Genomic DNA, 27857 nt, shown 5'->3' with positions numbered 1-27857 from the left:
TATTAACCGTGCATGTTTGAATGGATCTTTACTGCAGCACTCAACTCGGGCAAAAGTCCCCTATCTGATTTCGGATTTTAATTCTCAATGAGCTCCTCACGACAAATTTCTTTTCAAATTCGGCCTATCAGTGGGGAGCGTGTCATCTCACCTGTGTGGCCCAGAAAGCAGAGCGCAGAGCTGGGTGCATATAGACAAATGCGCCTCTGCGTGCTCTGCGGTGTCTCTTTAAGTACAGCAGGCAGTGCTGTTGGTCCGTTTGGGAGCGCAGGGCGCACGGTGCGGCGCTGCCTCTCCGCAGCGTCAAACAGTCTTCCTTCTCATCGGACAGGCGACAGAAACGACAGGTCGACCCACCGCATGCGCCACAGCCACGCTCTGACCCGAACAGATGACTGGAGGGATTGAAACGAAGACGGGATCGCGTAGACTGGAGAGCCTGCGAGGCCATTAATATTAGTACTCCCTTCTTCTTCTCCGGTGGAAAGCTAGAAGCGCGTAGCGGTTTATCTGCGGTACGGTATGCCATAGCAGATTATTGAACTGCACTGAGAGACTGCACGAGCTAATGGGATTGACAAACTAACGTTAGTTATCTGCGGCTGAACGCAGCAACGGCAGCTTTTTGAGATAACCTGGTGCTGTTTGTATTTGGCTCAGTTATCGTGGAGATGAAACATCATGTCTGAGCCTGAGAGATGACTATCATCAGGCGAGTTGCGTCCTGTGAACCATCTACTAGAACCTTATCCTGACTCATGTTTGAGGTAAGTTGAAGACACATTACCTCCTATTCAAGAAACAGAATAAGGAGATATTTAGCGCTGCAGCTCAGAATAAGTCCTGTGAAACTGAACAGCTGTTGGTTAAATTTGTGTTACAGAACTCCTCATGGTCTCACAGCTGCTATAACATGAAGATTTATGGTCTGTAGGCAGTGAATTAGACCAAAAAATAAACAAACTAGAAATTAGTTTCCCACCATTTCTTTATTTAGATATTATGTTTAGTGGACACTGACAATGGAGATGAAAAAAGAAGCTACAACCTGACCATATAAACATGATATTCTTTGATAATACTAAGCCTCATCCAGTTGGGATCTGCCTTTTGATTTATTTATTATTTTTTTTTGCCTTTGTGTGGTGGATATGCAGATGTCTCAGCTCCAGTCCAGTAAATTATCGCGTTCGCCGGGCAGTAAAAAATGCATTAGTGTAATCAGGTGCATTTCTGGTGGCCCACAGACTGCGCCCTCATCATTTTCCCCCAAAGTGTGAAGATGCTGGAATTCCATTAGAGCCCTCCTGCTAATTTCTAACAGGAGCTGCAAATCACACTCAGGAAAGTGGCAGAGTCTGGCCTGCACTCACTCACTCCCTCATTTAACTGCTTTGGTTTAGGAAGCAGATACGAGAATATTTCTGAATTTGTGTTGTGTCTGTGACTCAGACATAGACAAAACTTACTTACTTACTTGGTATTTACTTAGAGTCCTTTTTAATTTTTAATGTGGAACAAGAATACATCTTCTTTGTGTGAGTGTTTTGTGGCAACTATATATTGTTTTGAATTGAACATCTTAGGGTTTGAGCTGCTAGATTAAATAAATTTGACACAACCATACTTTACTGTTTTCTTGGAGTTTATGGAAATACATAATAATTCAAGAATACAACATGCCTCTTAATTGACAGTGGGATTAATTATTCATCCTCAGTTGTGCAAACACATAACTTCCCAAGTTACTTCGAGTTACTTTAATGAAATCATGCAAATTGTGCAGCCTTCACCTCCCCTCCCTGCTCCTGATGACCTTGGTGTACCGTAGATCACTGTATTGAGCCAACTACTCATTGTGAAGTGTCGAAATAGAAGAAGAAGAAGAGCGCAGCGGTTGTTAAGATTGATCACAACGCCGTTAAATCAATTGACGAACGGCACTAATTGCTCACTCTGCTGCTATTTCAGCACTTGTCAGGACAGTAAATAAAAAGCACAGAGCATGACAGACCTCTTGTTATGGCACTGGGAGGGAGCACGGCACTCATTTCATAGCGACTGAATCTGGTCCAGACTAAATCGATCAATATCATGAGCATCACTGCAAAATAAAACCTCTCTTCTTTTCCCCGGCTGGAAACTACCAATAACGGGAGTTTCGGTCACGTTTTCATGTGGTTTCAGCTCTGAGGGCAGAAATCTGCAGATGCTAATTTCAAAAATAAGATCACATAGATTTTATTGTTATTAACAGTGGACGTGCCATCCCGTGAGCTCGATTCTCCCCGAGGCAGAAGTGAACAGACGTCAGGGAAATATGCCAACAGCTGAAGTTCATATTTGTTCACTTATGAAATAGAGGATGCGGCCCCCACTGCTGCAGCTAATGTGGTGAATAATCAGGGTCAAAGTCACAGCATTTTGCATCACAGAGAGCCCCCGTGGCATGTGTGACGTAAAGATTAAATCCTGAAAGAAAAATATTTTTGTAAATCTGATGTTGAATTTCATAGAGTTTCCCACTGAAGCTTAGCAGTGGAAACCCAGAAGTAGTTCAGATATGAAGTCATTTGTGTAACGGCGGGGTGGCCGACGGCACATTGAGAAGGCTTTGAATTCCACCAGAGATTATTCCTCCATCCTCTCGGCGACCTCTCGAGGACGTGCCTCGGATCACATCCAGTGGCTGCGGGCTTTGAAGATCGCTAGAGGAGCTGCAGTTTGCCTGCTGGTGGTGGCCCTTACAGTGAACTGACAGTGGAGCGGTGTGAACTGTGTGTAGTTTGGACGGTGCGTTCAGTCATGATGTATCACCATCAAGAAAGGATGTCAGGATCCTCATTAGAGCATTAACTACTCTGCTGTCTTCTCCAGAGATGTGCTGAAAGTCTCAGACTGTTTATAGTGTCTGACGTTCAAAAACTGAATAATGCTTTTACACTCGGTCGCATCATATTCTACTTTTATTCAAGTGAATTTCAAACACAAAGGAGAATATCTTTATTTATTATAACCTGCTGTAATAATTCTCCTTTTCCTTGAAAGAAAGGACGATTTTAGAAAGAGGATAATCTTTAAAACTGTGTTACGACTCCACAGATCCAAGGAGTGGGTCAGCCTCGCTGTATGCGCATCTCAGCCAGATTTTCAGCTTATACTCGGATTATTTTCCACACCAGACTTCTTCCGTCGGACAGATCCAGATAATGACTGCCTAGACAGAAATACTTGAAGGCAGACGGCAGACAAAGCCGGGAAACCCCAAAACCTAATCTGTGACTCAAGTCGAAGGATTTCGTTTAGGTACAAACTGTAGATGTGGAAGCTACAGTTGGCAGAACAAAGTGAAAAAGAAAACCAATAACCTTGATTAAAAAAACAACAACCCACAGCCACCATTACAGTAAATTCAGAACAATCTACTGTATGAATTCCACTTTTCGGATAGATTTTTCGTCACTGAAAAAAACTAAAACAAAAAAACGTTTCAGACTGCTCACATGCTGTTAGCAATGGCTGGTTATAATCTACTAGAAGCCAATTATATTTCTGTACTCAGACCTGCTGTTCAGGCTTTTCTATAGAGACAGGAGCCCCGCTGGGGACATGTTTAATCTGACCTGGGCTAATATGAGGTGTGTGTGTGTCTGTCAGAGACCAAATGTTGGTGTGGGGATTGCATGTCATCCATCTACCAACATATCCTGTCATGCAAGTACGATCACATCCAGAGAGAGTTTCCATTGGTGACGCGGAGACTAAAACTATTTCTTTTAGAAAGTTGGTGTACTTTTTTTTTCAATATCTTGGGGGCATGCACATAATCATCGTGGTGTTGTGATGTCTTTCAGAGTTTTCTCAAACGTCCTTGCTTTGCGTTTGGTTGTTGGTTTTGAGCAAAAAGATTAACAACCTCTTTCCTGATGGTGGTTCTTCATTTTCTTTTCTGTTTTCCTGTGAAAACTTGTATCCATCTTATACACTGCATGTATTTCTGCTTTGCGCTTTGAATAGATTGATAGTTTTGTTCAATGAGACATAGGTTGTTTTTCTTTAATAACACATATATACACAGAACAGGTATAACATTATGACCTAATATAGTGCAGGTCTCCCTTGTGTCTCCAAACCAGTTCAGAGACTCTTCAGAGAACGGACATGGACCTTCTGAGGGTGTCCTGTGGTGTCTGGCAACAACGTGTTGTTAGTGGGGGCCTTTGGGTCCTATGGGTTGAAGAGAGGGGCTTCTGTGGATCAGGCTTGATCCAGTGCATCCCACAGATGACAGATGAACTTGATCAGTTTGGGATCTAGTGAATTTTGGAGGCCAGATCAACACCTTGTGCTGTTTATCTGGTTTTTTGAGTTGTTCCTAAACCGTTTTTGTGTGTGTGCCTGTGTCAGGCTGCATCCTGCTGGGGATGTCTGCTGCCATTAGGGAGTGTCACTGGTCTAGGTGGGTGGTACATGTCTAAGTAACATCCACATGAATGCCAGGTCCAAATGTTTCCCAGCAGAACATTGTATTGTCACAAGATGGTCAATGTTATTTACATCTCCTGTCAGTGGTTTTAATGTTGTGACTGATGGGTGTACCTGTGTCCCATAGTTTCCCCACAGATTAGTCTTATCCTCAGGTTATATAATTTACAGTCTAGCAATATACTCAATCAGTGTAGAAAGACAATCTCATTTGATAAGACTTTTAACCTTTACACTTCTTGAGGAGGTCAGTCAAGGTCCCATCTGTGGCATCAACGCTGGCTCCCCTCAGTCTGACCCAAACTCTCCGTTCGCCCTCCCTGCCATCAGACTGACTCATGGCTGCCTGTCTGACACCAACCTCTCAGAGGAGGCAGAAGGCTTTGACATTGTATGTGTGAAGTCAGAAGGAACAGAGTGTGAAATAAATTCGGCAAAAAAAAAGAGAGAGCTGGCGCAGCAGAAGATAAGCTGAGAAGAGTGATATAGAAAGACACTTTTTCTGCGGTCCGCGGTTGACCTTGAGATGGTGCCAGTCGTACAGATTAGCACATCACCGCTGTAATGGCTCACCTCGAGTGGCCGACCCTCTTGTTCTTTCTTCAACTTGATCCCTGCTTCACAAAAAGGCCTTTGTTGGTGTTAAACTGCCGGGCTCTGTGTTCTGTACTTGTTGTACCAACAGAGGTCCAGCCTGGCGACAGGAGTGCCTTCAAGTAGAGAATTGTAGTTTACCAACTCCACTTTTAGGAACTGAAGGACACAAAGGTCTGTGTGTCTGTGTGTGAGAAGTATTTATCTGTGGGTAACGTTCTTCATGTAAAACCTTATTTATACTTCTAAGTGAATTTTCACATTAAAGTATTTTACTCTCAGTCAAAAAACAAATGAAATTTTGGAAGTAGAGGCAACAAGACATAATTTGTTTCCAATGATGTTATGGATCTTGGCTCGAAAGCGTAATTTAATGATGGCAAACATAAGGATTCTCTTTTTTTAAGCTCTACTAGATCGATAAAGGAGATATTACATCCATATTAATGAGGAACCCCGTGGTGTTTTCTCAGCTCGGAGAACATCAAGCAGTGTTAGTCGATCTGTGAAAACACAGCCAGACTGCTCTGCGAAGAATTAGACAGACTTTTGCTTTAAAGGGGATGTCAGGATATTTCGAAGAGCCCCGTCCCAACAATGCCGCGATACAGCAGCAGGAGCCCCGGTGTGATAAAAAGTCTGAAGTAGTGGAGCCCCCTCTGGGTCTGTCAGCCTGTGCAGTCAGTGCCATCTCCGGCTTCAGATCTCCTTTGAGCGTGCCGAGCCCTAATTGGGCTGTCACAGTTGTTACAGAAATTTGTCAGGTTGCTGTGAAATGAACTACTTGTCCAAATTCAAGGTGGGTGTTATTTTGTTGTGCATCCACCGCAGGAATAGCAGATGCTTGTAAGCAGATAAACTACTTTTACTTATTTCCTATTGGGAATATGTCATTAAAGGGTAAATAGTAACACTTCCTCATGATAGTTCTGCGCTCAGTAATTGCCCCTACTGGGAATTGGTCTGAAAGCAACAGTAACCAAGCTGCACCTATTTATACACACACCTAAAGTACGGCTTTATTATTCTTACACATGTTGTTCCATTAATTTAGAGCAGCGAGTAAGAGAGTCTATCCCCTTATCAGCTACTTTTCTGGATCTGGCAGTGAGCAGAGCACACACATGAGCAGTGCTAATGTTCTCCATCTGTCACTGCAACTGCTCGGGTTGGTTGTGATGTAGGGAACTATCACACGCAGAAAATGAGGCACGCCTGGCCGGCCACAAGCCCATCGCAGTGCCATGTCAACCCTCATCGCCTCTGCTCTCATGGTGACGGAGCAGATGTCTTTCCCAGGTTGCTCAGAGGGCAGGGTGGCTCCCGCTCGGCGGCGGCTCACTGACCCCAGGCCTCTCCTCAGCCAACCGGCGACTTTAACGCCTTGAGACCGAGCTGGAAGCACAAGCTCTTGCATTATTTTGAAGTATTAGTTCCTCAGTAGATGCCGTCATGCAGTTGTCTGATAATATTTCACCGTTAAGAAAACACAGTCTGGCTGCTGCGTGTGTGCTCATGTGAATCCTTTGAAAACATCCTGGAACTGTCGATGATTAAGCTTTGAATTAGTTCTGTGGCATTTCAGCTGTTTATCCATAACTTCGACTTGTCTGCTCGCTTCCTGAGTAGTTTACACATCCACGGTTTGCAGCATGTGACCTTAATACTGACTGCGGTTTGTGGGAGTTGTGTTCTCAGGCAATCAGGCCTGTTATTATTGGACGGTTACCAGTATCTAACCAGTTTAAAGAGTCTGACGTTTGACATTTATTTCAATTTTTTACACATATGCATTTTGGTGTAAATCATTGCAGTCTCCTACAATAACTGGACAGACTCCCACACTCTCTTTCTGTTAAGTCTGCACCTTAAACAGTGCATCAATTAATCTTTACAGTTTTAGATTTAAAAATCTTTGTTGTTTTCTAAGGTTTGAGAGAGCCTTCTCTGTGATTTCTGCCTCCCACCCCAGTTGAGTGGATGTGTGGGGCACTTTTTGTTCGTTATCTTCACAGCACTGCAAAGTTCAGCACTAAAATGCCTTTCCATACACGGTGCCCCTGCAATTCAAGAAAAACCACAGACCTCTCTGTGAAAAGGTTTTCTTTGGAAGTACTTTCTAACTGAAGACAGAGCCCCTTTAAGTTCCAGGGGAAGAAATTCAAAACCTGAGCACAAAAAAAAGACCAAATCTACCTGCGTGGTGAGAAGAGGAAAGTGAGAAAATATGTTTTTTAGGGGTGAACAGACTATTTCAATAAACGCAACCAAGTGTTGGAAGAAGAAAATAACCCAGCACCTCGCTGTTGTTATTTCAGAGATTTCTGTTTCTATATCCAGCACGCACGCACGCACAGTCTTCCTCTTTCTTCCTCTACTTTGGAGATGTTGTTCCACGTTGCATCAGAGCAACAGTGAAGCACTATTCGGTGCGCTCGTCATATTTTATTCATCTTAGGAGAGGCTGCAGCACCGAGGCGCACGGCTTCCTGCCAGCCCAGCGCGGGCAGGCTGCTGTCAGAGACCCTGAATCCCCAGATACTTTGCACATTTCTACTTCTGCATATACACACACATACGTAGGCACATCTAATTGCATAATATGGGGTTTTCCTGTGTACACATATTCAGTGCATGTAACCTTTTCATTGTGAGAAACCTCTTCTAGTTTATGTGGCAACTGATTTGTTCAACAGTGCTTGACCTGCTAGTTGAGAATGGTAGAGTTTAAGCAAACAGATAAAGTCTTAAACAAATACAGTTCTTAATATTGTAGAAACAAAAATCGGTTAAATTAGGAAATAATGGCAAGTTATGAAAAGGCTAATTAAAGAAAACACATTAGAAAATAATACATAAATAAAACAAAAAGGATACATTAAAATTCTTCTTAATAGATTCAAGCATGCCTAAAGGCAGATGTAACAAACATACATTAATCTGCATTACAAACTTGCTCCAAAAGAAAAAGATGTAGACAAAGGCCCAGAGCGAGTCCATCATCATTTTTGAGTGTTTTTGAGACACTGTTTGGCCTGAACATACATTAAGCTTCTCCAGCTTCCATCCAGACTTAATGTACTTGTGAGTTTCCGTTTAAGTTGCAAGTAGAGCAGCACAGATTTAAACATGTTGATTTATTGTCTGGTAAAACATGCTTAGTCATGGTATTGTTATTTCATATAGAGCTGATGGGACTTACGGCTCTTTGAAAGGAGCCGGATCTTGTGGATCTGTTCCTTTCAAAGAGCCGTTCAAAAGACTGGCTCATTTTGATATATATTTATTTTTAAGAAGCCCGCACAGGGTGTAATTCATTTTAGCTGGAATGAATGAAATGGTAAGATTTGGATCAGAATCATTCAACTTATTCTGAAATATTGATCCAAGATAGATTTATACATCCCATGGAAAAATTGGTAAAGACGTGACAAAAGTCATTTTGTCTTTTTGTGTCACCAGCCACTCACTTCAAATGAAGTGTGTGAAGCAAAAGCAAAAAACAAAAAACAAAAAACAAAATGCCATTTTTGTTTTTAAAGAGCCGGTCAACAGATTCGGTTCGTTCGCAAATGTCACAGCTCTAGGGACCAACACTGGGGACACAATGACATCAATATCTCATCAACAACAACAACATTTGAGTTAAAATAGGACATATGAGCAACAGGGCCTCCAACAATGCTCATATTTAATTGGAAGGGATATGTTGACAGCATGCCTCTGGTGCCGCTCGACCTTTACAGGCAGATTTGCGTGATGCTGATGAGGCTCATGGTTCGCTACACATTTTGCAAGGCATGCTTCCAGTGCGCCCTGCTACACGAGCACGTCCACGCTCCATGCTCCTCAGATGAATGCATCCAGACCACTGCACCCGTCTCGCTGCCCTGCGTGATTGTGCACACTGAACAGCTCATCAAAAACGGCTAAATAGCTCGTACGCGGCGAGGCTCGGCGACAGATGACCGTTCTCATGCTACCCTTTCATTCGCTCTTTCATAAAGAAAAATAAATTCAGGCATCACCGCCTTACAATAATGCAATTCAGATGCTGTTCCGTGATGAAGTTCTTTCTGTTGCAGTGACTTTGCTGAGAGCTGATTCATTGCTTCGGTTAGTAATAATTTCCCGGAAATACACCAGCAACATAGGTGTCAAGTACTTGAGATTCTGCTGTGGGTTGTACGTGTAGGTAGTGAAAGCAATATGATGGTGTACTAATAGCAAGGCAGTAGGGGAAAAAATAACAGTCATGTCATAAAGTTTTGGCTAAATTTGACTCAGTCTGTGTAAATGTTAAAATGCAGAGTTCAAAGCATCTGTTACTGTCTTTACAATCCTTGAAGAACTCGGCTCAGGTTTTGTTTTTAAGTTAAATGGTCCATTACCTCGTTTACAGTATCTTACTAGGGCTTAAACCCAAAATAACACTTCAAACTTAAATCAAATGGACTCCAGCATAGCCATTTGTACTTAAATAGGTTTTGAGTTTTTATTTATTTTCCTACCTTTCATTTTGTGCTTATTTTTATTTTTTCCACATTTAATTTCAACCATAACAATACAGTAAAACAGGATAAGGTGCACCTATAGTAATCCCCTGTCGGAGAGATTCAGGGTGACGCAGGGGCATTAGAGTAAGAAGTAAAAATCTGCATATATAGATGAGCTCAGAAAATACCAGTAATGCTGTTATTGTACACAGTAAATATGACCATATGCAATCTGTACAATAAATATGAAAGCACACAATTTGTCATTGAATGCGTGATAATACAATGTATGCAGTACATTTTCTCCCAATTACTGTATTTTTAATTTAAAGAGGGATTCTGCAGGCATAAGGCCTCATTTTCACACATAATGAGTGACGTTTTGAGGAGAAAAATACAAAATATTGTTTTACTCAATACCTATTGTTAGCTGGGCACCATGCAGAGACAGCAGCTTGTAGTCTCAGGACCTTGTGTTGGCTGAAGTGATCCCAGCATGTGGTTCTGTGGACGGGATAAACCTTAATACTCCACACAGCATCTTTAGTAACCTCTTTAATCCTCTTTTTTTTCTTTTTTCTTTTTTTTTTCTCCCAGCTTAGAATCGTGTAGACTTATATAGCTCTGAAATGCATACATTGAAATTCAGGATCTTAATCGGAGAGTTGGAAACCGCAATGTTAATCGATAAAGGTACAATCAATAAAAGAACAATCTCTTTTTTTCTGGACAAAAATGGTTTCAGATGCACAGGATCCGTCTCTGAGACCACGCTGTGGTTTCTCACAGGAAGCAGACAAAGAGAGAATAAAGAAAATGAAATCTTGTCAATACTTGTCACTTCAAACAAAAGCGTGTGCTGCAGTGCTTCTGAAGCACAACTTAAATTTCAATTCCCTTAGTGAATAAATTCCTCGTCCCATCGTTTATTCCTTAAAAGATAAATACAATACAATATGCTCTTTGTTTTTTTCTCACTGCGGGACGTGAGAGTGAAGAGCTGCCGAACAACAGACCTGGGGGATTCAGCCTCTTGCTTGCTTAATGACACTTGAGCAGGGTGGGCAGTCCTTGACACAGGAGCTTGAATACGTGTCCTACAGTGGAGGGTCTGTCTGCCCTCTCGATGCACCGACAAGCACTCTGCTGTTTTTCCGCTCTTACTCTGCCCAACGGCCTCGACCGAGCCGTGATCCACATAAGGACAGTCGTGTCAACATCTTCCTCTGAGAATAACCATGCTACTCTCATCACTGCTAAATAAAGATGCTTCCTTTAGGCATTTGCTGTTGGACTAGGGATTTTGCCACTGGCCAGAAACTTGTTAACTTGTTAAACATATTTGTGCACCAGGGTTTAGAGGAACAATTTAACATTTTGTGTAACTGTCTTTTACTCCTGTGAAAGAGTAGTAATGGAAAGACGGATGCCACTCTCATTTCTGTGGATTACATCTGTCTTTATTGAATTTGTGGCTACCCGGAGGCAATGACATGTAAACAGAACTGATGTTAGCTAACAGCTGCACCCACCAGACATGCAGCAACATGAGCAAGCATTTACAGTTAATGAAATCCAATATATAGTCTTCTTAGCTTGGTTTTGGTCCCCACCAATGGGGCATCGTTGCTTCCCCTGTGTCCTGCAACTAATTGCTGGAAAAAAAAGTAATACTAATGAATATGCAAACCCTAGTCTTCTCTGAGGTCCTAACTTTTATATACCCTCTATCAACCTTGACCACCTCCCACTGACTAATGGTACTGTTATATAATGTGACTCTGTGGAGGACGTAATCCAGGCAACAATTACATTTCCCCTCAAAATGTAATTAGAAAAACTAATTAGACATAATTTCTATGGGAAACCAGGATGGCAATGGTGACTGTAAACAGAAGGTCCTGTCTTTGTTGTCGTGTTTTCTGTCTTATTGCTTTAAGCTCACAAACAGTAAACAGAACAGGATGAATATCAAAAGTGTCAAACAGTGACGACTGAGCCGAACACCCACTCTTTGCTGCTGCTGGGAACACTCGGCGAAATCTTTGTTTTCTCGCTGTCCGACATGGAAAAAGAAAGTGCCTAGTTCTCAGTTAATAAATAACTGTATTTCTTAGCTGCAAGCAGTAAAGATGTGCTTGCCTGTGTGGTGCTTTAAGATTAACTCTTCAAAATTGCAGCAATTTCCATACAGTAACAGTGTAGTCATTTCCATATACCTCCCCCCCAACACTCTTCATTTGCTGAAACCCTCTGCAATCCCCTCTTAAGTCTATTCAAGCAGAGAGGAATGAGCTTCCTAGCAGAACTGAGCTGGGAGAATTCACTTTTAATTAAGGCCGAGAGATCCTCTGTGCTTAGTAGAGGTGTGAGAAGAGAAGGAGGAAAAACCTATTTTTTCCCTCTTCAAAAACAAAAAGTAAAATCGTGCAAATGCTCTGAAAGACCTTGAATGAAGAGCTTTGTTAAGGCTGGATAGTGGAAGACATCATTTGATCTCCCGTTGACAGTGTCTCCCTGCTGCAGAATAATTACTCCTTTTATGAAGCCATTAGAGAGGACTGTTTCAACTGATTGTTTCTCAAATGTCCATCCATGTGGCCAGCTGGGATCTGGGTGCAGCAGCTACTGAGGGTGGGTCAGAAACTGAAACAGCAGGAATCTGGGATATTTCTCTCTGTTCCCAAGCTTTGTGGCACATCATTAGTGCGAGGACTGTCTTTCTGTTGGCACTGAAAAGGATTTCAGCATTTCTCTCACCAAAAATAGCAAAAGGCCTTTCTTTTTCATTTCATTGTCTTCCCCATTCTTTCGGAGTTACAGGAGAATTAGAGCTAATCCAAATGATTTGTCCGTTTCTCGTCTTTTCACTCGCGCCTAATTGAACTCAGTTGCTCTGCGTCCACAGTCGCAAAGGAGCGATTACTCTGTCACTTCCATTTCCTTTCTGACCGTGCCACTTGTCTATCACTGTATACTGGTGGAAATGTTCGTGATCATCATCCACTCGATTACAACTCTGCAGATTAACACTACTGTGCACCAGTCAAAGAAGAGGATTACATTATTTTTAGACGCTTTAATTTACCTCTTCTCTTTCAGAATAAAAGGTCACCACTGAGCTTAATGGACCATTAAGTATTATCAGGATTACAATGAGGTTTTTTTTCCCTGCCATCCTGGGCTTAATTTTTAAGCTTCATTGGGTGTGCTTTAAAAACTCTTCCCGTCATTGGTCTGTCTCAACTCTCCAGTGCCAAATGCAGCGGAATTTGTAATTAGGCTTCGGGAGGGTGCAACCAACGGGGCTAAATGCAGCAATCATTTCATGACGGCAGCAAAGAGTATGTATTCAGCTCATCGGTAAGTGCCTGTTTCAAAATTAAACTTAAAAGGACGACATGCAAATGCACCACCGCAGAACACACACAAAATTTTCTGTCAGACAGGATATTAAATCTTTCTGTTCAGAAGTGGTTTTGTTTAGTGTGCAGTCTGAGCTCAGCCATCTGGCTAAAAACAGCCCCTACGTCTTGTTGGCATGGTCTATTTTTGATGTGTTCACAAATACACTAAGACTGTGGACTAAATGTAATGATGGCGCCAAATTAACTCAGTACTGAAATCTGTCATAAGCGGTAACATAATCCGTAGATATATATCGGTGGCTGTGTGTGTGAAATGCAAAAGTTAGCAAAGTTTTCATTTCTTTTCAGTTCAAACCTAAACTGATTCATAAGGAAGCTGGTAAAATTGAGGCTCACAATACAGCTGAAACCGCTCTGGTAGCTGTAGTGCACTTTAATTGCATCATGTACATTTGCACAGCTCTGTTGCCAGGCTCACAAAATGAAGCCTCGCTGGTAATTTAGAGGAAATCTATCAATCCTATACCGAACAAGTCTACACAGCCTATTGATCACTCTAGTCTGCTGCTTATCGGCGTTTCATATCTGGTGTCTGTTGCAGCACTCTTACGCTAGCAGTGCGTTTCACTTGAACTAGTAATAACTGTTTTTTTCCGGAGCTGAAGAGGGGAGCAACTGTAGCGATAGAAAAGGAGTATAGTGAAGTGTGTCAGAGCCCACAGAGGGGAAATGAGAGGCGATAAGGTAGAATGAAATGGAGCCGGGGTAGCATTTAAGAAGTGTTTCTCATGTCACAGATAAAAGAAACAGAAACACCATGTTCAGAGGAAGGATTACAGTCTAAAAAGAGAGTGACTTTGAGAACAAACGCGGATTACCATCAGTGTGATTTCTACTTGCTGGGGAGCGCTTAAAGACGAGATTTAGACATGTAGGCATGTCATTATTTACACGTGTCAACAGTGTTTGTGCAATTGCTGTCAATGGGGAGACAAAAGCTCCAAAGTCAAACTTTACGTAAAGCATTAACATCTTGCATCGTTAACTTCTCGGCAGTGTGCTGAGTTTGCAGATATTTATTTAGTTTCATCATGTGTTCAGTCCATATTTTCAAGATATCGGGACAGACAGATATTCTTGACAAAGAATAACAAATTGTAACACCCATAGAGGAAACTGTATTTAGAAACCTTATCACAGTGTATGTGAAGTAGCACTTGTGGGTGTCAGGATGATGCAGCGGTGGATGTCATCTGTAACTAATGGTACACTGCCATCTTGCTGGGTTTCAGACAAAAGCATGTCGGAAATTTAAAACTGTGCCCTAGCTTCATGTGAGTTGTCACTGTACAAGAGGTTCTTGCAAACATATTGAATGGCCACCAGTAATTAAGTGCACTGGGCATCAAGCCAATCAATAACGTGGGTACACAGTGAGGCCAAACACAGGTCGAATTAAAATGGCTGACATGAAAATGTGCAGCCAGAACTGTAGCGCATACCGCTGTGGCTTTTGCCAAACACTTAACGAATGAAACTGCTTTGGCAGCGTGGTCCGGTTGTTATTGGAGACAGCCATGTTCACACTCCAGTTTCCAGGGGTCATGCACTCCTAAGAGTTGCCATCTGCAGCGAGAGAGAGCCACATGAGTCTGTTCTGCTGAGCAGCAAAACTCTGGCATCCTGGTGGTTTATTTTGAGCTTTGTCATTTAAAAACTGAATTGCGTCGAGGCGTCCGGCAACTTCGCACGCAGATGATGACGTAAAAACAGTCGACGTAGACTTGAAACGCGAGCATGCTCAGTGTTATTACCGCGGGAGGAATGCGATCTTTAGTTTGATTTGATTTGACAAACATGGCTAATGCGCGCTGACAGGCCAAACACACCAGGAGAGCGGAAAGACAGGCCGCAGGGTGAGGGGAGGGTCAGGGCTGCTTCGGCTAACACTGTTAACCCTTCTGCCGCTTCCGAGCCGAAAGACATCCGAGAGTACTGCACTTTTACAGGATGGGGCTCAACGTTGTACAAACAGAGAAATAGAGGACAATGAGAGAAAAACCCAGTGGTTTCCTCTCTCTCTTACGCTGGCACCAAAGCCCCCGACAAGTTCCTCTTCCTGCTACTGTTGATTCTGGCTATTTCAACAATGCCTGGTCCCCATAGAAGCCCATTGTTAATGACTATCTGTGGGTTTTTTTTTTTATCACTAAGGAACAAAACATAACCTCACTGACATTTCGCCATACAGTCATTTTCCTCTGTTTTTTTTTTCAACTGCTGTGAAAACACAGCAAGAGAACCAAATTTAAAAGTGTGGGAGGATCTCACCGCTAATTTAATACAGCTGGTGTGATTTGCACTGGGGATTCGGATGTCTGGCAGTCAAGAGGCTTCACCCACATTTGAATGAAAAGAATGCTTCTTGGCAATCGACAGGCGAGGGAATGGAAATTGATTACATCTGCAGAACCAAGTAACACAACTGAGTTTTATCAGCCTCTGTCATGACAACATATCCACCTCCTACGAGTCCAGGCCCTTCAGAGATCAAATCCAGTTTTGATTGGAGATAAAAACGAACCAGAAACATGTGTTCATTTCCATTTTAACAGTTCATCTGTTTCTTGGTCGTATCTTGCCTTCAAGACAGAAGAAAATATTACATAATCAAACTGCTAGAAGCCTGTTACTGCCGGTATCATGTCAGTCATAGCATAGTCATGTTCAAGGTTAAAGAAGCTCCCTGTCTGAACCCACCGCCCGTCCATGCTGGCAGAGAGTTCACCGCAGGTCGGCCTTGCTCAACCCCCTCCCTGGTCAATGAGTCCCAGGACAAGGATGAAGAATATTTATGCATTGACTCTTGTGCAGCCATTTGCCTGCAGCACAATCAGAGCTGGCCGCCTGCCTCCTCAGCGCAGATTAATTTTGACGTTTCCTCTCCTAAATCCGCTCCGATTAAATATTTGCCGGCTCATTTAATATGAATGTGAATTAATGGTCAGTCAGTGAGTTCGTGTCCACTCCGCTTCAGTGCTATCCGTGATATGTCATAAACACCTCTACAGCGCCTCCTATGTTTTGTCTGTTGCAGTTCCTTTGCATCTGTCGGTATGTTTTACACTTGATTTTTGTTTCTACCATGACCTGTGTTTGCTCCTAGGACAACAAACATATGTCTGGGGATCTTACATGGGTGATTTTAGCAACAGTACTTAGTAATTTTGCTTTACTAGTGTTGGTTGGTCACTCTCCACTGACTGAAAGTAAATATCTGGACTGCGATTACATTTTGCAGGGACAGTTACTCCAAATAATGACACTTTGACTTTTCCTCTTGACATATCGGACTGTTAATTAAATGTTGATTGAATTTTGTTTCAGGGCATGTTCCCGTCAAGATAGATCGTTACCGCTTTGGTGATCCCAGATTATCAGGTCAAACCTTCAGTTTGGTTTAATAATAAATACCTTCTACATTATTTACACTCGTATGAGCCTCAGCTTGATTAGTACTGCGAGGAAAGGCAGCTTAACACACTATGCTAATCTGGTGAGCAAGGTAAACACTGTACTTGCTATATACAGTATCAGCCTATAAGTACAGTGTCACAGGGCAGCCAGCATCACTCTAATGCGGCTAGTTCCTTTTTACGTCATACACTACTAAGGATCCAGTTGCAACAAGCGTCCATCCACACTTGTGTTACTGTCATTAGAACCTGCAAATTAGTCACAAGAAGAGTTCAATTTCATCTTCACAACCGTGGGGAACATTAAATATTTACACCAGTAATTAACCTGCATGTGTCCCCGTTGCATTCATGTGAGGCAGAACGATAAGGTGTCACATGTATCTTTATGTAATTTTCTCCATCTGCTCACTCTCATAAACGTGCTCGCTGTGTTTTCACAGCAGAACCACGTCACTGCTTTTTAGCTCTAGCGACCAGAGTATGCCGTTTGCACTCACAGCCCTAAAACAATACTCCTCTGTGCACCTTTGCTCGTGACCCCTTAAGACCTTAATTCCAATGAGGAACACTGCACATTTTCAGGATACTGTTTTTCTCTACAGTGCCGTATGAGGAATGGGAAGCATGTTGAAACAAGCAGTTTTATTTTTCTATTTAACCCTGTATAACCCCACTCATGTTTAGGAGACTTGTTTGTTTAAGATTCACCACATCTGTCCAATCTTTTTTCCAATGATAGGAAGCAAAAACGCTGGCAGGACTGAAGGATCGTCATGGTTAGAGTGTAGGAGTCACTTTTCAGTGTTGTTTATACAGCTGTTGAGAAATGAAGGGATTATCATACTGTGTAACTGCGTTCATGTGGACCTGAGGCTGTTCGTGGGAATGAAAAGATCACAGAAATTTATTAACATTTCAGACACGAGTGGTTGAAGGAGCAGTTTGGGAAATATTTACTCGGTTGTTAAATGAGAAGATGCCTCTGTGCACGAAATATGAAGCTACAGCCAACAGCTGATTAGCTTAGCTTAGTGTTAGGACAGAATTTTTAAATTTCTGTTTGCGACAATGAGATACACGAAGCATAACATTATGACCGCCTTCCTAATATAGTGTAGGTCTCCCTTGTGCCTCCAAAACAGTTGTGACTCATCAGAGAATGGACATGGGAACTTCTGAGGGTGTCCTGTGGTGTCTGGCAACAGAGTGTTGTTAGTGGGGGCCTTTGGGTCCTATGGGTTGAGGGGACGGGCCTCTGTGGATCAGGCTTGTTCCAGTGCATCCCACAGATACTTGATCAGTTTGGGATTAAGAGAATTTGGAGGCCAGGTCAACACCTTGTGCTGTTACCATTATTTTTTTTGAGTTAAACTGTTTTTGTGTGTGTGCCTGTGTCAGGCTGCATCCTGCTGGGGATGGCTGCTGCCATAAAGGAGTGTAATTGCTATGGGGTGGGGGTGCCTGGTCTGGTCTAGGTGGGTGGTACATGTCAGGTCCAAAAGTTTCCCAGCAGAATTGAATTGTTGCACGATGGTCAGTGTTATTCAATTCTCCTATCAGTAGTTTTAATGTTGTGGCTGATCGATGTATAATATGATAGTAAGCCAACTTTTTAAAAATTGGTTTCCCTGTATTTTGTTCGTGGTATGCTAAATGTACAGGCCTTGACTTTATATTTGCCATATGTTTATATTCACAAATGTCAAATTGTTCCTTCAAACCGCTGCCAAGTTATTTGCGCGTGCTGCTAAATGTTTTTAACATAACACTAGACACCAAAACAGATTATATCTAAGACATTATTTTCCTCCTTACTTTGAGAATGTGAAGCGCTCTTGTTTATGTCCTCAGTGTCCTCATGTTGAATCTCACTAATACGATTTCCTATGTTTTTTATTAACTTGACTGCATCACTCATCATTCATAACTTGAACTTGGGAAAGAGGTCCAATGTAAAATGAACAAAACACTGAATAATTAAGAGGCAGACAAAGACAAGGGTAAAGATATCCATCCTTGCAGCTATTTATAAGTGACTGGACAGAATAAGTAAGACAGGATGAGTATTGTCTTTGTGTCCGGATGCACATGAGCAGAATCTGATCCATTTCTCCTTGAGGGTCCCAGACTCTTCTCAGACAGCCGGGGGGGAAAAGTATAGGCTCGGACAGGCGAAGGAGTTCTGCGGATCCATTGAGGTTTCAGGTGACAAGTGTTCTGCAGATTTGTCCCGGGGCAGACAGAAAGCTGCAAGGGCGAGTATCCCCTCGAATGCTCTAGAAAATTCCCTGACCTTGAGGAGTGTTGCGTTACACCTTCCAATTGTAGCCTCGCCGTATGTCCCAGAACAGAGACTCCTTTGAGGGAGGCTGCAGAGAATCTGGGAAGTCGGTAATCGGCCGTCCCAAGTAATGCAGTAATCAGTAAATCCAAAAAACAGAATTATGACAAGACAAAGACATCTATTATGCGTTAGATTAAATGGATGAGCGTGTTGACCTCTTTGAACGCCCGTTTTCTCTTTATTCTGTCGCCTTAGATCATGAAGAATCATGTTTTTAATTTCCTCCAACTCCCAAACACATTAAATCTCAAAGACCTCTGTGAAAATGCTACAGGGCTTTATTTCCCTTTAGGCTTCACTTATAAAAGATAATACAGAGCTCTGTGCTTTACAGAGTCTATATGAGAGTTGTGCTTTATTGCTTTTAATCCTGTTAATTGATTTCCTGTGCTTGTCTTTCTTCCGTAATGTATTTCTGTTGGTGAGTCTGACAGTTTCACTTGCTAGTCATAAGAAAGATGAATGCCATGAAACAACAGTATAATCACATTCGCAGCTTCTGTGATGTATCCCGGATGTTTTTCAAGTTTGTTAAGTTTGAGATCTGTTTCCCTTTTATTTCTCCTTTTGTGAAAAGCTCACTCACTCAGGTGTGTGCTTATCCTTCCTTCTCTCTGTGTGTGTCTTTGCTGCAGATGGTGAGTCACGCCCTCTCTCTCAGATTGTCTCAGTGAATAGCCGGCTGCACAAAGCCGAAAGGATCTCAGTTCAGCTGGTAAATAAAACCCTCTTACTTCTGCAAAGCGTGGGAGAAAGTGCCACTGCGGTGCTGGTGTGGCATCTCTGTGGGCTGATAACCGGAGGGAAAGCAGTGTTGGGCGATCATCTTTCACTCTGAGCCACTCACCTTTCATGCCTTGGCCCCGGAGCCAGCTGTCAGGGCTGGACTGTCAGCGGGGTCGCAGAGAGACTCTCACGTGGACACAGTGAGCTGCAGAGACCACCGCCGCAAGAGAATCGTCCTCCTGAGACTGAAGATTCGTACATGATCGAAAAGTCAAGTTTTTGTTTGGATGGACTTGCAGGATTAAAACGCTTTGACTGACTTTTTCCAGGGCTGTGTTGTGGGAGCAGGGAGCGCTGCTGTTGATTCCTCTGCTTTATGAGTTTTCATCACTGGGAGAGAGCGTCTGAGTGGCAGAGGGAGCCATCATGGCCAAGCCTCTGCTGAAGATACAGCGCTACTTTCGCAGGAAACCCGTGCGATTCTTCTCCCTCATCCTGCTCTACCTGACCGCCGGCAGCCTCGTCTTCCTGCACGCTGGCTTTGCAGGGGACAATGGACCCGGATCCCGGGGCGGCGGGGACTCTGTTGTTGTTTCAGAGATGGGCAGGCGGACTTCAGCATCAGACACGCGGGTGCTTGGCATCATGAGTCGGGTGTTTAAGGAGACGCGCAGGTCCGGCCGGAGGTATGGTCCTCCTTGGATGAAACGGACTGGAAAGGAGGGCCAGGAGACGCATGGCAAAGGGGGAGACTACACCAGCAACTGGAACCGTGCACTTAAAGGACGCAATGCCAAAGACATGGACGATGGAAGAGGTGGGTTAACCATAGCTGCATGCTTTACTCTACTGTTGTAGTGGAATTTTTTTCAGCTTGGTAGTTTTCCAAAGCGACCATTAAAGCCTTGTTTGGTCTTTACTCACACCTCAAAGTAAATTGGCAAACTACAAGACATTTTTTTTGTCCTCAGTGGTTGAAGTTTACTGGCTTTATAACAAGTAAAGCTACCACAAGTATTTGCAGTATTCAGCAATATGCATGAATATTCAGTGTGTGGGATATAATCAGAACAGATATAAGAATATTCACCAGTTACACAAATGTGAAACTTTCCAACACAAGCTGATTCATGATGCAAATCCACTGGCAAGCAAACAGGCAGCTTTTGTCCCACTCCATGCTAATATGAATGTGATCCAACGAAATCTCTGATTACAAACTGAAGCATCTTAATGACTCCACATTCCTAGCTGTAATTGGTCATGTGGGGAAGTGAGATGATGATTATGATTAAGCCCTCTGTCTTCTCTCAGCGTAAATCCTTCAAGGATCTCACCGTCTGTGCTTCAGCTGTGGCTCCGCTTTGTGCTGCGTGTGCCACATGTTCTGCAGCACTACGGCCGATATAGTATAGTATAGTAGCATGTAGACGGTTACAGGACGGCAGGATTTACAGTTTTATCTTTCTCTTTATGAACAGCATAGCCCCGTTTACATGTAAACTCCTCGCCGGCATGTGACGTCTTATCTCATCCCAAAGCTTTCTCAAAACACCGGTTTAGGACGAGACGTTTTTATCCATCTCTGAGGCTGAATAGCACAAATATTCTGCCTCTTACATACTAAATGAAACAGTCAAATTAGCTGATCATAAGACTAATTTACTCCTGACTCAGTGCTCTTTTTCTCCTCTGTGCTTTTCCCATCCTGCCAATCATTTTTTGTATAAATGATAAGTTTGGATTCAAGAAAAACACTCTCTGATCAATCCAACTCCCATTTTCATAACAAAACACCATAGACATCATATTAAACTGTGGGGAATGAAGGATTTCATCCTTTGCTGAAGTACAGTTATTGAAGTAGGATCAACAAAATGCATTTAAGATTATTTTTATCAATGGATTGTTATTACTGGTATATTAAACCTTTATAGGACACTCATTGAAATACTAAATTTCAATCCTAGAGTGTTATTGCAGGGCATAAGAAGACTTTTTTACTTTTGTGAAAGTTCTTTGTTTTTAATTTTTAATTTTCATGGAGAAAAGCAAGATTAATGAATTTACCACATACGGTTCCTTGACCTTAAGTGGTAAACAAACATGTATTTAGACCATTAGAACATAAGTGCTGATTCAGGCACTTGTCAACATACACATTATCACATTAGACAACATTAGGCCACTTCCTCGTGGTACCTGATAAAGCAGTAATGCTCAGCTTTCATGCAGAGGATTCAAGGATTCAAAGAGTTTTTATTGTCATTACACACATGTTGGTACATGAGGTGGAACGAAATTAGTTACCCTGAGGTGCAGGCAGACAACATTGGATCCCGACAATGTTTCCTCGATCTTTGCTGATGTGTGAAAACCACATACCAATGAAATATGTGCTCCATAAAGGGTTAAATAAATAACATGACACATATATAATAGAGTGAAAAGTACAGAATGAACAGGAATGAAATGTGTTTAGACTCAAAACATTCCTCCCCTTAATGGGGATCCAAAGAGGCTACAGATATCAGTGAAATTTGCCAACAGAAACTTCCAGCTTCACAGCATCTGCACTCACAGCAAACCTCCAGAGGGACAAGTGAAGAAACCTGCCTCTCTCTGTGGCATGTGCTTCACATTAGTGCCTCAGTTCCACTTCCCAGCTCATCTCATATTTGCACATTTCAACAGCGGGGGGGAGACTCTTTCAGTCTTTCACTTAAGCAGACATAAAACAGTGTGAAAGGGGTTTGTTCAAAATACAGGAGAAGACAAATGGGAGAACGTTCTTATTTTAAATGAACGTGTAAGCAGAGTTTTATGTGGTAGAAGTCGAGGGAGGTTACTAAAATATGGAATATGATTCTAAATTGGGCGTAGGTGTGCATCTGAGTGTGAATGGTTGTCTGTCTTTCTGTGTTAGCCCTAGACTGGAGACCTCACAGGACAAGCGGTTACAGAAGATGAATGAATGAATGAATGAACATAGGTCAGTGATATGTAGAGAAGTAAAAAATGAATATATATATATATATATATATATATATATATATATATATATATGTTATATATTAAAACTATATATTATAGTTACATAGAGTGCTCACACGTTTTTTTGTACAATATTAAACCAATTAGAAACATCTAACATCGACTCTCTTCAGAAATAAACATATGGTCCAGATACTGCTGGAGATTACTGAAAATGAGAATGTGCTGTTTGGTTTCAATTTATTTATCAATGAAATCTTAAAATAAACATTACATAGCCATAAATACCATGGGGGGTTTTATTACGGCTCCACAGTAAAGCTGGTCTCTGGTCTCACAGTACTGCTACACACGTAGGAGAAGAACCCAAACGGACTAAATCCAAATGTGAAACATACTTATGTGTGTGAGTGATCTGTCTGTGCTCTGAGAAAATGTGGAGGATGGCCTCCTGATGTTCAATACAATCCTCTGTGGGAAAGACCTCAACATCTGCGAGCATGAAGAAGGTCGAGCCAGAAAAGAAAATAAATAATTTATTCTATTACAAAACCTCTGAGTCACAGCCGAGTCCCCTGCTGTGAATTAGAGTGTAGAATATAAAAGAACAATGTTTTTCTAACCAGCAGAGTGTGGGGCTATTTTTCCCCCCCTAAACTCAAGGGCAGGAAAACAGCCATGATTACTGTGTACATTCAAGATGATCAAATGTAGGTTTCTCAGTTGTGGCTAAGTCCTCCTCCTCCTCCTCCTCCTCCTCCTCCTCCTCCTCCCATCCTTTTGTGAAACCTCACAGGACTGCAGCTGAGCGGGATGATAGATTAATTAATAGCTTTAAAGCATTTGTGCTCTGTAATCTTAACCATCTTCAGAACCTGTTATGTTCAGGTTAAGAGAGTCTTTCTCCTCTCCTATTAATCCAAACGTAACGATTCTCTGTGCCCCTGAATTAAATCTAGAGGCAGTAATGCAGTGTGAGGTGCAGGCTGCTGCACATGAAAACATTTGAGCTGTGTGGTGCAATAGCACAGACATATGCTGTACTGATGGGGAAACAGGAGGAGGCTGGCAAAGGAATAGAGCTGAAACATGGCTGACATTTATCAGGTACAGATGTTTTATATATCAAAAAGAATTGCACTTCCATTCTTTGCGTTCATGTCAGCGTTAAGCAGAAATACGCCATTAAAAAGAGCCGCAGCTTTATTCAAATCAGCATCTCTCTCTCCATGAAAAGCAGATTATTTCCCAGCTCAACAATAGTTAGGAGGAAGATTACAGCCCATTGCAGAACACCACATGCTGTCCAAATGCAGGTCTTTAGATCATAACAATTAAAGTAATGCAGGGGGCTCTGTGCTCTGCCCATTTAGCTATTAACCGAGGCTCAGAGGGGTAATGGCACAGCACAGATGGCGAGAGGTTTGTTGGGAGAGAGTGTGTGTAGCCCGGTGAGACTGAAGAAAATTGTTTTAACGAGAGGCAAGAAGCGGCTGAAGGGTCACTGCATGCCTCTGCAGAGGTCCACTGGAGCCCCGCCCCCGCACACTTGTGAAAAATGCAGCGAGATGACTGCCACTACATTTACAGGCCACTAGAAGGGGATGTGTCTTTATAAATAAATAAAGATCCTGCCCCAGTTTGGCCGCCTCATGTACTCTGTTGATAACACTGTGTGGCGAGAAGTAGTGAGAAGGCACAGTTGTGGGTAATGTGCGATCTTACGTTAGAAACCTATAAATATATCTATAAATGTGTCATATATGTCACTGACTTGTTATATTTTTTCTCTCTTTTCCAGCTAAGTACATTGGCTGCTACATTGACGATACTCAGAAAAGAGCGCTGAGAGGAGTTTCCTTTTTTGACTACAAAAAAATGACTGTATTCCGTTGCCAGGACAACTGTGCAGAAAGGTATGACAGCAGCAAACAACAAAAAAGCTCATCCATTAGTTATCACTCTTTTTTTCACTCCCCTCTCTCTTTTTTCATGCTCGCTGCGAGGCTGAGAAATTAAGTGGTGGTGGTGGTGATTCTGCAGAAGAGATAATGTTGAGATTTAAAATCTGGCTGTGGTCAGAAGGTACATCCCCATTTGTGGCGTTCGAGACCATGAATCACAGGCCTGTTTGGTAGCCGTGCAAGAGCATTTGATCAGATTACATTTCTATTCCGCACGTCACACGGGTCTCACAGCTTTTGACATCTAGGAAACAGCATTTAAGAAAGGCTGATGGAAAATGCTTGAAGAAAAAAAAAAATATAGAAATTTTGATGCATTTGCTGATGAAGATTGTTTGATATGAAGCTTCTGGCTTTATTATTTCCAGCTTCGTGTGGGAATTCTTTTGTTCCTAATAAAACCTGATCATGGCCCATTAATAAACAGGTTTTAGAGTTTTCTGTGGAAGAGCTTGAGAGGCCTGTCCCTGCCTGAACCCCATTTAACCGCAGCCCCATTTAACCTGTTACTGGCGCCTGCAGCAAATAGAGCTGTTAGACCTTTAACACGACAACTTCCTGTCTGTTCACTCTGAATAGCAGTCTGCATACATTTGGTTGTATAACACACTCTCATGCATTTTTTTTTCTGACTAAATTGGAGGGCCTGTTTCTGACAAACACTTTAGCTAATTTTAATGCACATGGATGCGGTTTAAAAGCATCGGGCGTTCTAGTGAACGGCACAAAAAAACTGTACGTGCTCCAGTTTTCTAAGCTGTTGTCTCTCCTCCGTTTGCCTCCTCACATCCAGTCGCCCTCTCCACGCTACCTCACCATCTTCTTCTCACCTCGTTTTTCCCTCCCCGAGGAATACCAGGAACGGCTCTATCGAATGCATTGAATTACACCCACCACTGATTCACGGAGCGGTGAATGGGAGCGGAGAGAGAGGGATGCTTGTTTTCAGTTCCCTCTCCTCCTCTTGCAGCTTCCTCTCCCACAGCAGCGGGTTAATAAAAACAGACAAACAAACGAGGGGCAACACATAGCGGCGTGCAGAGGTCTGGGTTTGATTGACAGCCCGGGGGATTTGTCCTGTGTGAGGGCTGTGTTAGACGTCTAATTGCATCTGAAAGGCCTCTTGGGAGTCAAATTCTCTGTGAAGCAACAGAGGGGGGAGAGAGGCCCTGTGAGCTGAGTTCAATTTCAAACATACCACACTCTTGTTTAATTGGCTTTGTCTTAGAGGCCTGCAGCGTGTACAGCCTCACTCATTTTCATTCACCTGAGAGAAAGAAATGTCATTTTAGAGGAATGTTTCCTCTGCGTCCTTTGTGTGTCATTTGTTTCCATTTATCGATTGCATCTCACCCAGTTGCTCAGAAGGATGAACTGTATTGGCCTTAGAGGGATTAAGACACATAATGAAGGCTCGGAACAATCATTTTAACTTCCCTGAACCTCTCTCTTTCCCCCAGGGGGTATATGTACGCGGGCCTGGAGTTTGGAGCTGAGTGCTACTGTGGCCACAAGATCCAGGCGCCCAACGCTTCAGAGAGCGAATGCAACATGGAGTGCAAAGGCGAGAAGAGCAACCTGTGTGGAGGAGCCAACAGGCTGTCCATCTATAGGCTGGAGCTGAGCCACGAGTCAGCGCGGCGCTGTGAGTCTGACGCTGACTTCAAAAGAAAGAACATGTGTTGCTCCTCACGGGGCTACCGTGTAAACTCATTTCTTTCAATAACCTCACTTTAGATAAAATCAGTATCATTAGTATGTTGTATAACTAGTCCATAAATGCAAAATTAGTTTTATTATGGGTTATTGCCATATCTGGGAGCAGGCTTCTCTCTTTCCCTGGTGAGCTGTTCTACCTACGTAGCCCAGACAGCTATGGTCTGCATCCTAAATGCTCGCTGCCTGACAAAAGAAAACTGAAATATTTGAAAACAGAGGTGTTATCGGAAATGAAAAATGGGACGCTGTGTCCTTACGTGAAATATGTGCACTAAGCTAGATTGTATAGAACTGTAGTTCAAGCCTTTTTTGTTCCCTTTTGTGGTGATTTTTTAACTCCCAGCTTCAACATGAGAAGACATTTTACACCTTTTTTTTTTTCTTTTTGTCTTTTTTACTGTCTTCTTTCATCTGCCTGATACTTAGTATGACCATCCATGGTGCATATTTACACAACTAAATCTATTCATGATCCATCTACAGTCCAATAGTTCTCTCTCCTAGTTCACTGCTGTTTATTGTTATTTTCATTTCTGCTTTTTCCCCTGTGTTCGCCTTCTGCCGAACTGCTGTGCAAGCTATTCATGTTTGCATTCTCACCTCTAACCCTAATGTCAGTCTTGTGAGCGGCGAAGAGGAAATGTGTTGAGGCGGCTGTTTTGTGGGTTTTTGCCACACACAAGCTGCAATGCTCACATGTGCACAGATGCATCAGTGGCCTGTTATTTGCTTACCGAGACCCTCTTTAGTACGTTTTAGTGCTTTGTCCGTGAGGATAAAACTAAACATGTGCGAGGGCGCGCTGCAGACACGCCGCGGGAGAACAGAGAGAACATGACATTAAAAATGCAATTTTTTTTTAGTCAGAGGAAAAGGTCACAGATAAATAAAACATTAGACTTGCAGATGTCCGGAGCTAATTTGCTAAAAGGGGTGTTTCCTGTGTTGAAGGCCTAACAGTTATTACTGCCAGTAAAGGAAAGCAAAGATGAGCTTAACCATCATGGTTAAATGTAGCTATAATAGCAAGGAATACAACAGAGCTCCACCTGCATATTTTATTCAGCGTTTATTCAAGTGTTAGTTTCCTCCCTTCCTTCACTCTCTTTATTCCTCACTATCTATTGACAACACGTACAGTTTCCTAGGTGTTGTATATCATCACTTGTGAACTATTGACAGCCTGAAACGTTTCTTAATCATGTCGTTCATTAATTCATTCACCGTTTGTCCTGTGAGAGGTCGCGGCGGTGCTAGAGCCTATCCCTGCTGTAATCGGGCGAGAGGCGGGGTACACCCTGGTCTCCAGTCTATCTCAGGGCTAACACAGAGAGACAGACAACCATTCACACTCACATGCATGGCCAATTTAGAATCACCAGTTAACGTAATGAGCATGTCTTTGGACGGTGGGAGGAAGCCGGAGTACCCGGAGAGAACCCACGCAGACACAGGGAGAACATGCAAACCCAGAACCTTCTTGCTGTGAAGCATCGGTGCTAATCACCACGCCACTGTGCCACCCTCTTAATCATGTTTTAATAGGAAATCAGAAGTGGAATAGTAAAATCAAAGCAGGAAACGTTGCCTTAAGGATAAACTAACAACTGCTGGTGTGATTTACTGTATGGCACATCCATCCATCAACCCAGAGAGAGGGCCTGAGGTTTAAGGTCATCATCACACTG

The 27857-nt window shown here is 42.6% G+C and overlaps 1 protein-coding gene across 2 annotated transcripts in view; it reads left to right on the top strand.

Annotated features, from left to right (window-relative positions):
• The first annotated feature begins 259 nt into the window (after window positions 1–259).
• Window positions 260–27857, top strand: part of wscd2 (WSC domain containing 2) — a 38118-nt gene continuing 10520 nt past the window's right edge. The window contains exons 1-4 of one of the 2 annotated variants that reach the window (XM_084551332.1): window positions 260–767; window positions 19402–20309; window positions 24288–24402; window positions 25911–26095. In XM_084551332.1, the coding sequence (XP_084407458.1) occupies window positions 19919–20309; window positions 24288–24402; window positions 25911–26095 (691 nt within the window). In that variant the 5' untranslated portion in view covers window positions 260–767; window positions 19402–19918. The remainder of the gene's footprint in view (window positions 768–19401; window positions 20310–24287; window positions 24403–25910; window positions 26096–27857) is intronic. The other variant, XM_084551331.1, reaches the window with a different exon arrangement.

Source organism: Chelon labrosus (assembly GCF_963514085.1).
Source record: "Chelon labrosus genome assembly, chromosome: 9".
Taxonomy (NCBI): Eukaryota; Metazoa; Chordata; class Actinopteri; order Mugiliformes; family Mugilidae; genus Chelon; species Chelon labrosus.
This window is presented reverse-complemented; position numbering and strand designations above follow the sequence as displayed.